Source organism: Pleurodeles waltl, chromosome 3_1 (genome assembly GCF_031143425.1).
Source record: "Pleurodeles waltl isolate 20211129_DDA chromosome 3_1, aPleWal1.hap1.20221129, whole genome shotgun sequence".
NCBI classification, from domain to species: Eukaryota; Metazoa; Chordata; class Amphibia; order Caudata; family Salamandridae; genus Pleurodeles; species Pleurodeles waltl.
In genome coordinates, this window is record NC_090440.1 from 1126948185 (window position 1) to 1126962062 (window position 13878).

Sequence of the window (13878 nt, forward strand, 5' to 3'; positions counted from 1 at the left end):
CTAAAAATGGTGTGGTGTCCTTTTGTAGTGTTTTCAATGTAATACTGTGTGTTATGTGCAAATGCTTTACACATTGCTTCTGAGATAAGTCTGACTGCTCGTGCCATGCTACTAAAGGGGTGAGCAATGGTTATCTGAGCTAGGTATCTTCCTTATCCTGACTAGAGTGAGGGACCCCGCTTGGACAGGGTATAAATCGACTGCCAACTAGAGACCCCATTTCTAAAACACAGCCAGGACAGTCAGGCACCATGATTGCTGTAATTGCATTGTGGTATCAGGAAAGATCACCCCAGTGGAGTCAGGAGGTTTGAAGGGGTTTATCAAATAGTGTTGTCAGGAAAAAAGCAGATTCTGTGACTTTTTTCAAGTTGATGCATGATGAACAGCTGCAATACTGCACAGAGGATTGTGAAAGCATGGATACATGGATGAGTGTCAGCCTCCCCCTCCATGTTGTTATCACTTGTGACTTGGTAAGATGATCTGGAGATCGCAGAGCTGTGGGGGGTCTATATCACTTAAGTTTTTGAAGAAGGTATGGGGTGGGAGCATTTTAGGTAGGCTCTTTTAATGATGTCAAAGTTCTGGAACTTGACCTCTACACTGCCCTGAAGTCAGGCACATTTCAGTAGAAGGAAGGGCACTGATTCCCTTATTGGCCCACTGATGAAGCAAGCAGAAATCTTTACAGCCATTTGGAATCTAATGATTCGGTTTTCACAGAGAACGTAAGCGTAGGAAACTCGGGAGCGGACTGAAGTGATAGCATTGTTATATGGAATTCAGAAGGTAAATTAGGTGTGACATTTTCTGAGTTGGTGGATTTGGGAGAATGTTTCTTTGGATACACAGTTGACATTAGTGGTTATGCTGAGGTCATTGTAGACCCCGAAATATGTGGAGGACTAGACGTGAGACTTGCTTACATGCCAAAAAGTGAGAAGCAGTCACATTTGGGGATTGTCGTACTGGGTTGGTGCCTAAAAAAGGTCTTAATTTGTGGCTCAGTGTAGCCTGAATTGGCTTCCGCCAGTCAAATCCACAAAGGCAGATATTCACTTGGTTGCTGGCATAAAGTGATTTCAGAAGGCATTGACAGTGATATAAATCTGAGTGTTGGCTTCATATAAAGGAAAGGCATAACCGAGATCACATAAAAAGTTTTAATGAGAGAATTTACAAAAATGTTGAAATTACATTTACAGTATGCGAGCCTTGTGAGGCACTCCTGATTACTATGCTGATTAAACAACAAAAGTTATGATTTTTGCTTGTTGGTCAAGTTTAATGAGGAAAGAACAGGACCCACCAGGACTGTTATCATATGACATATCCTCACTCAATTAAGGAATGATATGGTGGTGAAGGTAGCAGAGAGTGCAATGCAAATGACAATTGGTAGAATTTTGGTTCATATGTGTGAGTATGTAATCTCATATTTTAAACGGGCAGGTATTGATGCTAGGCTTTGACCAAAAACCAATTTGCTTTGGTAGAAGTTGTGGTATGTTTTAAGAAAGAGTTGAGTAATAGTAAAAAAAAAGTATCTTCTGGGATTTTTAAGCTTAATGGTAGGGTGCAAACAGCAAGGTTTATGTCTAATAGAGTGAAGTCCACTGAGTGAAAGTCTCAGGGGGAGGTAAAGATACACTACTCGAATGAGTTGCTGAGAGAGCTGGTGATGATGTAAGGGATAATTACGTTGAGGATGTCTATGTCTCCTATACTGAGGGTGGCTGGGTATTGTCGTTGAGAGCTTGTGAGACTCAGGGGATCAGAAATGAAGAATTTGAGTGTGTTGCTGTATCCAGGGCCAGCTTTAGGACTGGTGGCGCCCTGTGCAACAGTTTATTTTGGCACCCCCATGACCTCCTCCTTGATTTCACTCACAACCACCCAGTAAATGTGCCCCTCATCTCTCCATCGCTCCCCTTTCACATGCATTCATGTGTTTTAAAGCAATTGTGAAGGCTGGCTTTATTAATCCACTCAGCTATCCACATAAAATATAGGGGCATATTTAGGAGCCCCAGAGCCATTCTAACGCCACATTAGCGTAAGCGTCGGACTAGTGTAAAAAATTCTGATGCTAGTCTCCTAACTACCGCCATGGTGGGCTGTATTTTGAATATGATACACACATGGTGGTGTTGGGGGGCACTAAGGGGTGCAAGAAAAGTGGTGCTGCACTGTGTGCAGCGCCACTTTTCTTAAATATGCCCCATAGTTCTGTTTTTTGCAGCAGGCATATTAACCCTCTGTGCTACTTTATGTTGAGTCAAAGCTGCCAATAGGCAAAACTCCCATCTCTCTCCCTAGCAGAAACATTTATCTCAAGAGGTATTGTGAAATTGTAATTGTTTCCTGAAGTCTGGACGCACAAGAAACTTTTCAGCAGGTGCTTGTAAATCGCAAGTTTTGGGAGTTATTGCTAAACACAGCCCCCCAAAAAAAGCCGGCCCTATCTGTATCATTTGGGTGAGGTAATATTCAAGAAGTAATAAGAGCGAATTGATGTGAAAGCACTGAGTTGGGTTGAGCTTTTTCAATTATATGTTAATAATATTAATTTTCAGTTGTTGAGAGTCTCACGTGGTCCCGGGGGTTTGTAGTGAATTTGGTACTAAGTTGGTTAAGTAAAGTCTGTATGGTTGTGAGACACACCTCCAGTTTGTTGAGTGAAGAGTTGATAGCAGTTGGCAGGTGCTTTTCCTGAAAGCTTCGGGTGTTTCAGAGCTGCTATCATTTCCTCCATGGGCTCTAAAGTAGTAGCAGAGTTGACTGTGCCCTGTGTGCTCTATGGGGAACATCCACGGCTGGATTTCATGGTCTTTGCACTTTAGAAGTTGGATAGATCTTTATGGGTCTCTAAGAGAAGCATGGATAGGATATTGTTAGGTTTGTAGATTATGTATTGTTGGCCATATGTTCAAAGAGTCAGAAAGAAGCTTAGCTTTCAGTTGGATCTGAAACTCTTCCTTGTTTTTCTTGGGTTTGTGAGGGGGGGATGAGGAGAGTTATTAAGAACAGGAGGAGATAGAATAGAGATAATTGCAGGACAAGGGGATGAGTCTATACGTTTGATAGGATAACTCTGGCAATGACCATATTTCAATGTCTTTGAGGTAGAGGTTCTAAAAGACGACAGTGATTATTATTTCCACATTTGTCTAAAGTAGAAAGAGAAGCTCTACAGGAACTAAAATCTAATGTGACAATGACATGAAACCTGCAGAGAAGGAAGGCCCCATTTTTGTTCACAATGTGATAGATTATAACAAGGAATGCCTTAGAATATTAGGGGACACTAGAAATTACACAATTTCCAACAGAGATGCCACACAAGAGATCCAAAGGGAATTCAGGAAAGAGATTGATACAGACTGCAAGAATGGGTGGATTACAGAGAGCAAGGCAGATTTTTTACACAGACTAACACTAAGATTCCATATTGCTATGCTATTCTCAAAATCCACAAAGGAATAACCCCAGTCACTGATAGACCATTAGTGTCAGAGATCGGCTTTGTGTTAGAACCACAGTCCCACAGTTGTGGCCATCACCTTCGCCTCTGGTTGTAAAAATGCTGTCATGTCATAAGGACACCAACAAGTGGTAAACCTCTTGAATTGTCTTACATTTGATCATGAATCAGAGATATTGATTTCTCTTGACAATGGATTGCTATACAGCAGGAAGAGTCCTTATAAGTAATAGAGGACTCAACAAATAAAGAGGAGTGGAATTACCTTGCTCCACAAAAATGTATTGTCTCATTGGATAGGATACCTTTCTCCATGAATTATTTTGAATTCAAAGGAATTTATTACAAACAAATCCATGGTACTTCCATCGGAACCACTTTCGTCCCTAGCTTAGCTTGTTTACACGTCCATCACTTCGAAGATGAGCACATCAACTCCTCACACAACCCATTAAGAGACAAGATTTAAGTTTGGAAGCAACATATTGATAACACATATCTTTCCTGGCATGGAACAGAGTTAGGATTAATAGAATTCATAACATGGTTAAATTCTCATATTCAGTTTCTGAGGTTTACATCTACCATGGCCAAAACAGATCTCCCTTTGTTGTAATTATACCAAAGGTAGGTAAACCCAGCACACAAGTGTTTCACAAACCAACTGAAAGAAATATCCTCCTAGTTTCCAACTGAGAGCATTGAGAGAAAGCCTTCTGGTTGGCCAATTCTTTAGGGCACACCTTAATTGTACATCAGTAGATGATTATGATGAGGAAGTACTGGCACTCTCTAGAAAGTAGAGAAGTCAGTGTTACCCAATGTGGGTAGTAACAAAAACAAGCTATAAGGCATGTAACAACAGTAGACATGGCCTTGAAGAAGACAAAGAGAGGCAGATTGATCTGTGTCACAACATACAGTACATCATCAAATCAAGTTAGTAAAAAATGTGAATAAAGACTGGAGGATTTTGAACAGAAATGGATTGAATCTTGCACTACCCATGTTTTCCTTCAAGAGTATCAATACATTTAAGAGATCAATTGATGCATGCATGTCATAGGATAAAGAAAACAAAAAAACAAAAAACTTTATGGGGTACTGACCCGGTAAAAGGGTATTTCCCCTGAAGAGGGTACAGTGTCTGCAAATTCACTACAGTAACTAAAGAATTAAAGTTAAGCTTGACAACTCCATGGCAATTACTTTCCCACACAAACTGTACTTCTGAAGGGGTTATTATGCCCCTGTGGCTTGCAGTATATCGGCATGACCACGAGGAAGGTAAAAATTAGGATTTGTGAACATAGGAACACTATTAAATGTGCCTGTACATCCACTAAACTAGGCAACCATTTTCTGGAAGCACATCACTCAGAGAATGACATTTGGTGGGTGGTGCTATATAAGCCTAGTCTGACTGAATCAGTAACTGAACAAAGAATGCTTCTATTAGGAAGGGAATAATGGTGGGTGTTCCAACTGAGAACAAATCTGGAGGGACTAAGGGCCAGATGTAGCAAAGGTTTTACTCATTCTGTGTCTATGGGAAAAAGTGTTCGTACATATGGCCCTAAATGAAGAGATCCCCTGGCACAAGTCTGAAACATTTGAGATGCCTTTAGGAGTGCATGTTAGAACATACAACCCCTGACACTGGATGGCTTGGAAACACCACAATGACTAGAGAGCAATCTTATGAGCATTAGTAGCATGTGAGTACTGTCCCATAAGGTACCATTATGATAGTGACTTTTTGCCATAAGTAGATTATTATTATTATTTTTTTGGTTCTTACTGTATGGATGATAAGTAATTAGATTCATTAATGCAGCATAGACATCACCTCTTGTTCATTATGCACCACAGACGACACATGCACTGTGGTGGGCTAGATTCTAATTCCTTACCACTAAAATGGCAGCTACACTTTTTCTGACTCTTGCAATGTCCAAAAGCAGTGACACTGGACTAAGACAAGTATGTGGTCACACTGTAAATAAAAAAGAGAAGAGGAGAGCTGAAGTTCAACATCAGAGGGAACACTATGACAATTGGGTGGTGTCGATCCATTGGAGTAGTGTGTGGAAATGTTCCTATCTTTTAGCTAAGAGGATTTTACTCTGTAGGTGTGCTGATATGTTCGGACTTGATTTGTATGCAAGGGGCATTCTCATGTGTTTTTGGAGGTTGTCATGAATAATATAACTGACTTTTCCTTTGCCCCATGTAGACAGCGATTGTGCTGAGGATCCTATATACTACGTCTAGGAGGGACAGGGTACAGCTACACACCATTTGTAATTGAATCATGAACAGCAGGACACCAGGCACCATCCATTAGGTGCACACCAGAAAAATACACATAGGGGATTGGGTGATTATGAAGATAGGCACTACGGGCATATGTGTGTGCTACATTTATGAGATGGATCAATGGAATCATTCACTAAAACTTTGGGAAAAAGTTACATTTTATGTATTCCTACAGTGTGTAACTATAGGGTGACACTCCTTTGGGTTCCCCAAATTAGGAAATTCTCCTTCACCACCTGGGTAAGACCAGAATAAGCATGAATACGAATGCATCATCTGCTTGGAGTACCACCAACAGAAATTATGTTCATTCACGTGGGATATTGATAATTTTAAGATTACATTTTGTGTGACCCACACATGTGTTCTAATGGTGGTTATAATTTACGCTATGATGTCTGACCTGATCTTTCATTTTTATGTTTAATGTTTTTATTTGTTGGTGTATATATACTTTGTGAGAAGTGTGCATGTCTCCTTATTATTATTTTTGTTTGTCTGTTGCAGAGTAATGATCTCCGGAGTTCACACATGTTAGCAAAACAAAATTGGCATGCTTGGGTTTGCATATTGATATAGGTTATGGATATAGGGGTATTTGAAACAGACAGATCAACAGATATCCCGATTAGGAGTGTATGTTGAACAGAATAACACCAAATGTTATGAGACTACAGGTAGAACCAGAGGCTCCATGTCCTGATAAAGGAAGCTGACCCATTGGGAGCATGTAGAGTGCCTATTCCATAACTAAATAAATATAAAACAAACCCTTGCTACCATTTACAGTGGTAGACCCCACCTTGGACTCAATTGGATCCAGGGTATGGGAAGCCCGATGATGAAGCATGCCACATTTCTATGTAAATAAGTGCCTTGGAATGGCCAGATATAACTCTGTCTGAGTAGATCGGAAAGGAGAGTATACATAGCCAGATCTTTTGATATGTGTGTGAATGACCAGATTTAGTCGATGCCCATTGTGTGAATGGAGCTGTGTAGAAGAAGCAAGCTTCATGTAAGTGGAATAGAATGGAATAAGTTTAGAAATTCAAAGGATATTTGAGTATTCAGTTGGTTTACTCAGAGGTTGTCACCAAACATCTGTACTTTACAGTCACTAGGAGGTTGCTATATGACGATGATGTGTCTGTTTGAATCATGTAAGGCTATGAAGATGAATTTCAAGGGGGAAGGGGCTGACTCAGCTGTGCAGTGTACTCAAGGGCTTGAGAAAGTTGTTGATAAGGAAGCCAACCAACCTCCTTTTGAAGTGGAATATTCTGTGGAAGAATGTGACATAGTCAATGTGTAGTGGTATTTGTGTGGTGGTGTCACAAGAATCAAACCCAGAGTTCTCAAACTGGAAAGTTTGAGAGTAAACCTGGACATCCTTGAGCAGCTTTTTACATGTCTATTTGATATTTTATAAACTGAATGATATAGGGGCTTGGCCAGCTAATATAGTGGTCTAGCATTAAGTGGAAAATTAGATTTTGGGCACTGGAATATACCAACAGATACCTAGGGTCACATGTACAAACATTTGGAATTGCGATTTCTTAATTGCTATTCCATGGGAATCGCAATTAAGAAATCCCAATTCCAAATGTACGAAACTCCAATGAGTTTCTTTTGCGATTCCCAATAGGTCTCAAATTGGCCCACCTCATTAATATTAATGAGGTAGATCGCAATTTGCGACCTACTGGTAATTGGAAAAATCACAGGGATGGTGGCCTGCTGGAGTCAGCAGACCACCATGTCTGTGATTGCTTTTAAATAAAGCAATCTTTTTTTTAAAAACATAGCCCGTTTTCCTTAAAGGAAAATGGGATGCGTTTAAAAAACAAAAAATTAAATGTTTCAGTTTAATTTTTTAAGAGCAGTTAGTGATCTGCTGCCTGCTCTTAAAAAATGTTTTTGCCACCATTCACAAATTGGTGTTAACTAAAAATTTTTGCGACCCTGTTCATGATTACAAAATAATCATACATACCACTGCGACTCGCAATTAGGAAGGGACGCCCCTGACATGCCCCTTCCTAATTGTGACTCGCAAACCTATTTTGTGATTCACTAAATAGATTACCGAATCGCAAAATGGCATTTGTACAAACCAAAATGCTTTATTCTATGTGCAAATGGTGAGAATCTGCGAATCGGGCCCTTTGCACACAGAAAAAAGCTTTGTACATCTGGCCCCTTGTATCCTAACCTTCGAGACTTGGATACATTTTCCTGAGCATTGTCACTTAAAATGTAATCTAAGAAATACAATTGCAAACTATTATGGAAGTGTTACAGCATCAGGAATTATTTCCTGATCAGATGTGAAACAAAGCAAAAAATCCTAATTCATGCAAGAGCTGGGAGGAAAATGATTAGGAATCTGTAAATGATGGTAGTGCTGATTCGTGTTCTTCTCCTTACATTTTGTAAGCCATCCTTCTTACACTCTTTTGTCCTACTATATCTGTTTTTTTCTTAGTCTTATTTGAATTGTTTAGCTTTTCAGGTGAAATATTTGTTTTCAAGATACAGTAAATTGGCAAACATGTTCACATTGTTTAACATTTTGAGGAACATTATAATAGTTATTTTAAAGGTTCGCCTTTTCTTTATTATGTTTAGAAAAATAATTGTATGACAACGTAACCTAAGGTTTGAAGCTAACTTTGGGAAATCTTTGACTCCTTAGAATTCATTTAACATGCAAAAAGTGTTTCAAAAATACCCAATGGTTCTGTTAATGAGTATTAATCTCAAACAACAAATGTTATGGATTATCAGAGGAAAGTTACAGTATATACATCTGGTGATCAATAAAAAACAAAAGCATTATATAGCAAACAAAAGAAACAAAATACACAATGATATAATTGACTGTAGTATTAATCATAATTTCTTATCTCACTACTTCTAATGTAATTGAGTGGGTTTTAATAACCTGGCATTATTTTATCTGTTGCAGGTTCACAGATCAGCTGTTTCACTCCCACTAATTTTACTGCTAAACAGACAGTTTATGTTGACAAATATTGCTGGGATTCGCTCCTGCATCATGAATTTGATGCCAGTGGCAATCCAGCAGAAAGATCTTTATGGATACATAAGGTAAGTTGAAAATCTGATGCAGGTAAATGATAATGGTATGACTTAGAAGCTCAATCAGCATATTTTGCTGGATAAAGTTTGTCCACCTGTGCTGTCTGTCACATTCCTACATACAATTTCCTTCTGAAGTCCCAAGGTGTTTAAGGTTAGCTAAATTTAGCAATCACTACCTGTATGTTTTTAACTGAATCAATTCATTTCCAGACTTTGTTTAGGGCCCGATGTACGACCATTTCATTTTGCGAGTCTCTAATTGCAATTTTTTGTGGCTAGCAATTAGAGAGTCACAAAATTAGATGTATAAATGTATCTCAGATACATTTAGCGATTCCCAATGGGGTTGCAAATGACCTACCTCATCAATATTCATGTGGTAGGTCACAATTTGCGGCCCCATTGTGAATGGCTGCACTCACAGGGATGGTGGCCTGCCGGGGACAGCCGACCCCCATATCTGTGACTGCTTTTTAAATAAAGCAGTTACTTTTTTATAAATTCAGCTGGTTTTCCTTAAATGAAAAAGGGATACATTTCAAACAAACGAAAAGTTTTCTTTTCATTTTTCAGAGTAGGCAGTGGTCCGTGGGACCACTACCTGCTCCGAAAAAATAATTTTGCTTCCATTCACAAAGGAGAAGGGGTCCCATGGGACCCCTTCCCATTTAAGAATGGGTTACCACCAACATGAAGCTGGTAGTAACTGCAATTGTTTTGCGATCGTATTCACAGTCACAAAACAGACTTAAATACCACTGCAACTCGCTATTCGGAAGGGACGCCCTCTGCACGCCCCTTCCAAATAGCGACTCACAAACCTATTTTGCGTTTCGGTAAATAGATTACCGAAATGTAAAATAGCACTGGTACGGCCATTTGAGGCAGGAAAATAGCTACGTACATCTGGCCCTTAGTGACAAGCTTTAGCATTCTTTGGACGAAATTGATACATTTGCTGCGCGGAGAAAAGGCATTTCAGTAGTGCTCCCCGAGTAAGTAGTTACAATAACCCATCTCACCACAAGCAGCTTCGTGAGGGTTTTTGTGGCGTTGGAAAGAAGGTGGGGGCGGGTTTTCATATATTAAGCAACTAAGATAGGGAATCTGAGACTGTCAGTGAAATAAAGGAGCACATTCTCATTTGGGAATAAAAACAGACCCCTGTGTTTCCGGCTTTGAGGGAAGGAGTATGAACCACTATACATTTACAACAGTACTCTGTATAGCCAACCTGACGTGGACTTTTAAACATATGTACTACTTCTGATCGTCCTAGTTTTAGGAGAACTTTATTATTAAGTTGAGCCAGTCACTGTTGGTTAACAGGCTGCAGCCGAGAAGTTACAATAGATGCATTTACTTTTATGCTATAGTTGGTCAGAGCCTAGGTGGATTTTCCTCCATGCCTGCCCTGCGGTCTCAGGCACCAGGAAGTTTGGGTGCTGAGCAGGGCTGCAAGGGAAGAGGCTATTATTTTGGGGCTTTCATGGGGGCCCCAACATACGGATGATGATGCGGGGTAAGAATGACACACTCGGCACACAGTTTCAGGTGTTCTGGTTCAACGCGGTCGGGTCAGGCCTAGGCAGGTACAATTACAGCAGCGCGGTCCTTCCTTCGCTCGCTGCGCCGCTCCCTCCGCCAGCCCCGACCACGCCTCTCTTTATTTTATAGCTCCTGGCCAGAGGCCTCGGAGCAAACCATTATTGCTACAAACAGAGGTAAAACTATATTTGAACATACGGGGACCATCCCAGTCCACCGCGCTAGAAGACTCCCCCCCCCACCCCACCCCCCCCCCCCACTATACTGTACGGTGTCGGATGGCCGGTTACATCACCGACCAGCGACACCACAGAGGCTACGCGGCAGATTACCTTCATTTAAATAACACACAACAAATTAATGAAATACAGCAATAGAGGTTAAGGTTAAACACCCACACAGCTCCGTTAAACCGAGGCGAAGCCCTAGAGCTTCCTAAAACTGCTGCACATGTTTCCTGGCTGTGCTCAGTGGCCCTTGCTACAAGGTCTGCGAACGGACCCAGGCTGCACCCCCAAACCATCTGTGCTCGACCTTCACCCAAGTGCATCAAGGTCTCGGTACAGTGCATGGCTTATGACCCCGTGTCCATACAAACCCTCTAGCCCTCCACCCCAAAAAACGCAGGAAGCACAGAGGTTGGGCATGCAAACCTGGTGGAGGTACAAGTGCAAGTCGCCCAGTCCCCGTGACCCTAGCAGTGAGCATGTTCACCTGGCACTAGTTTAGGGACTGAAGTAATATTTTATTCACGTTAGAAATAATGAGTTTGAACTGATCTAAATATATTTTCAACGAGTGCTGCAGCGGTCTCTTGGCACAGGTCTGATGTCCACTTGCAAGGTAGAAATGTATGCAGAGCTTTGGCGCCATCCAGTGTTGCTGTGGAAAATAAACTTGAGCAAGGTTAAGAACAGAAATTTAAGAATCGGAAGCAAAATGTAATTCTCAAAGCCTTTCTGAAGTTTCGAGGCTGGAAAGTGAAAGAATGATTTAATTAGGTCATTCGAATTACTGGCTACCAAATTCGAACATAAACATAAAGAAGGCTAATGCAATGATGAAATCCAGAATGTAAGAACGGATAACCAAAAAACGCAAACCTTGCGCGCAAATTTTTTTTGCACACTCTGTCGTCGAGTAGTTTAAATTGCTGCATTTTCATGTAAAAGCATAATGTGGCAGTTTTAAAGAAAAAGTTACTCGTGTTCTAAGCCCACAGGGCCACATATTACCATCTGTAGTGGAGTCCTAGGGAGGCCTAGTGGTAAAGAAGGGAATGGTGATGCAGTAGTTTCGACCCGAATCACAAAAACCTATGTGTGTAAATAAAATATAACGTTCATGGTCACTGGACGTAGCTGGAGTTATGAGCGTAGGGTTTTTACTAAAAGTGACTCGTAAATCCTTTTAAGAGGACACAATATTACCGCACCTAACCTGAAAATGATTGGAAGTTTACGCCTGTCAAGGACAGTAGTAAATTCCTTTGTAGGGCGGGAAACCAATAGAATCGTTTCGGAAACAGTTTCGGTTAGTAAAATTGCTTTTCCTGATAGAGAAACATATGCCATTACTCAAGAGTGATTGAACTTCCTCGTGTGAAAGTTTGCAGTATGTACAAATGAGCACATGAAAATGCTTACGCATGTCTGCAACTGCATAGTCACAAAACTTTCACAGGAGTGTACTTGGAAACCACTGATATGTTTCTAGACATAACCTGTGAAACTACTGTGAATGCTAAAATGAGTAATTCTACACACATGAAAGTTCGTAAACATCTTAAGAAAGATCTTTGGTGGGTCGAGCTCTCCTTCGCTGCGGATGGATGGGAAGAACAGTATATCTTTCCCATGCGTTCCAGGCTGACTGACTTCCTCGCTGACTAGCGGAAGCAGATCACCTCGAACTATATTAGCATGAAGAGCACCAACCCTGGCAAGTAAGAGCTAGGCCAAATGTTGATTATTAAAGACCTGAGAGTAATGTCTCAGTTACCCGAGAATGGTAAGTAGATGACATGATGCAAACAAACTCAGGGATATCGGCAACTCATTTCAACTTAACGGAGCCTTGGATGGCACTGCTTATGTATACATTTCTCCCAAAGCCAAAGGTGCCTTCGGGCGTTCAATTACAGGTTTTCCACCCGGGAACACCAGGAACTCGCAGCCCTCCCACAGGGCGTGAAGACAAGCTCCATGAAGTTGAACGTCTTCTCCAATATGTCCCTTGTACATGAAGATAACATACATCGCCAAAATCCCTTGCCAGATCACTAGACTTCTACTGATTTGGCAAATGCATACAGATTTTCAAATAACTGTCTTCTGGGCTTGTAGATGAGGAGGCAGGGCACCTCGGGGGTGTAATGAAGGGCCTCATTCAGCATAAGGCCTATGAGTATGTGAACTATGGGGGCTCAAGGACTAGGCCTGATGCCTAGGCACTATCTGCTAGTCCACCGGTTCCATGATAGAGCAGTACAGTAAGGGCCATGACATAGTCTGCATGTCAAGAAGCTAGTGGACCTTCAGCCCTCGTATCTGTGATGATACTGTGGTCAATGGAGTATGGCTGAGAAATCTCCTGTGGTGCACCTCCTGGGAGGCTCATCAAGGATCACCAGGATTCCAACAGTTTGAGGCTCTGTAGAATCAATAGGGACCACACTGAGCGAGCAACACTTTTTCCGATGGACACAGCAGAATCTTATGGTATTTGGTGACACCTCTTGTGATTCTTTCTCCGTGTACACTTCTTGGATTTTGCCCAAAAATAAGTTAATTTGATGGATTAAAGCTGAAAGAAATAGGACTGGACAAAACAACCTTTTAAAGGGAATTGGATTTATCCTCGGATGTGGCTTATACAGACACCTTTAGGAGAGACTGGAACCAGAGCTCATCAACAACTTATGAAATAGATGGGTACGATCACTGTTGAGGCTCTAGGGAGAACGAGCCCTGGAAAAGAGTCTATTAGATCCTAGCCAGTCTTTGGGTTATTCAGCACCTTGTGTTCCTTTCTGTTATTACACCTCTTTCTCTCCACTGCAGCAGACACCCAACTGTTTCACAATTCTTTTGGGGAGTTCTGTCATTCTGCGTATCATAGGCTTTCCCCTGCAATGTGTGTAGATTTCTGACATTCCGGCAGTACATTAAGGTCCCTATGATTGCAATTGGAAATCTTCACAAGTCATGCACATCACCTTCTCCTCTACCCTACTCCTGCAGGTTCATGACAGAATGGGGAAGTGATAGGCGAAGGATAAGTGGAAATTGACATTATCCAATTTTCACAGCGTCCTTCTACATCCCTTGTGAAACCTGTAGCTGTGCTAGTGTCCTTTGGTACCGAAGGCATTGACAGCCTTTTTGAGCAGTACTTATGTTCGCACATATTCG

General features: G+C 41.2%; 1 protein-coding gene across 1 annotated transcript in view; it reads left to right on the forward strand.

Moving 5' to 3' along the window:
* PANX3 (pannexin 3) overlaps positions 1-13878 on the forward strand; it is a 49572-nt gene that overhangs the window by 5665 nt on the left and 30029 nt on the right. Inside the window, exon 3 of the mRNA XM_069224425.1 lies at positions 8781-8923. Within this exon, the coding sequence (XP_069080526.1) occupies positions 8781-8923 (143 nt within the window). The remainder of the gene's footprint in view (positions 1-8780; positions 8924-13878) is intronic.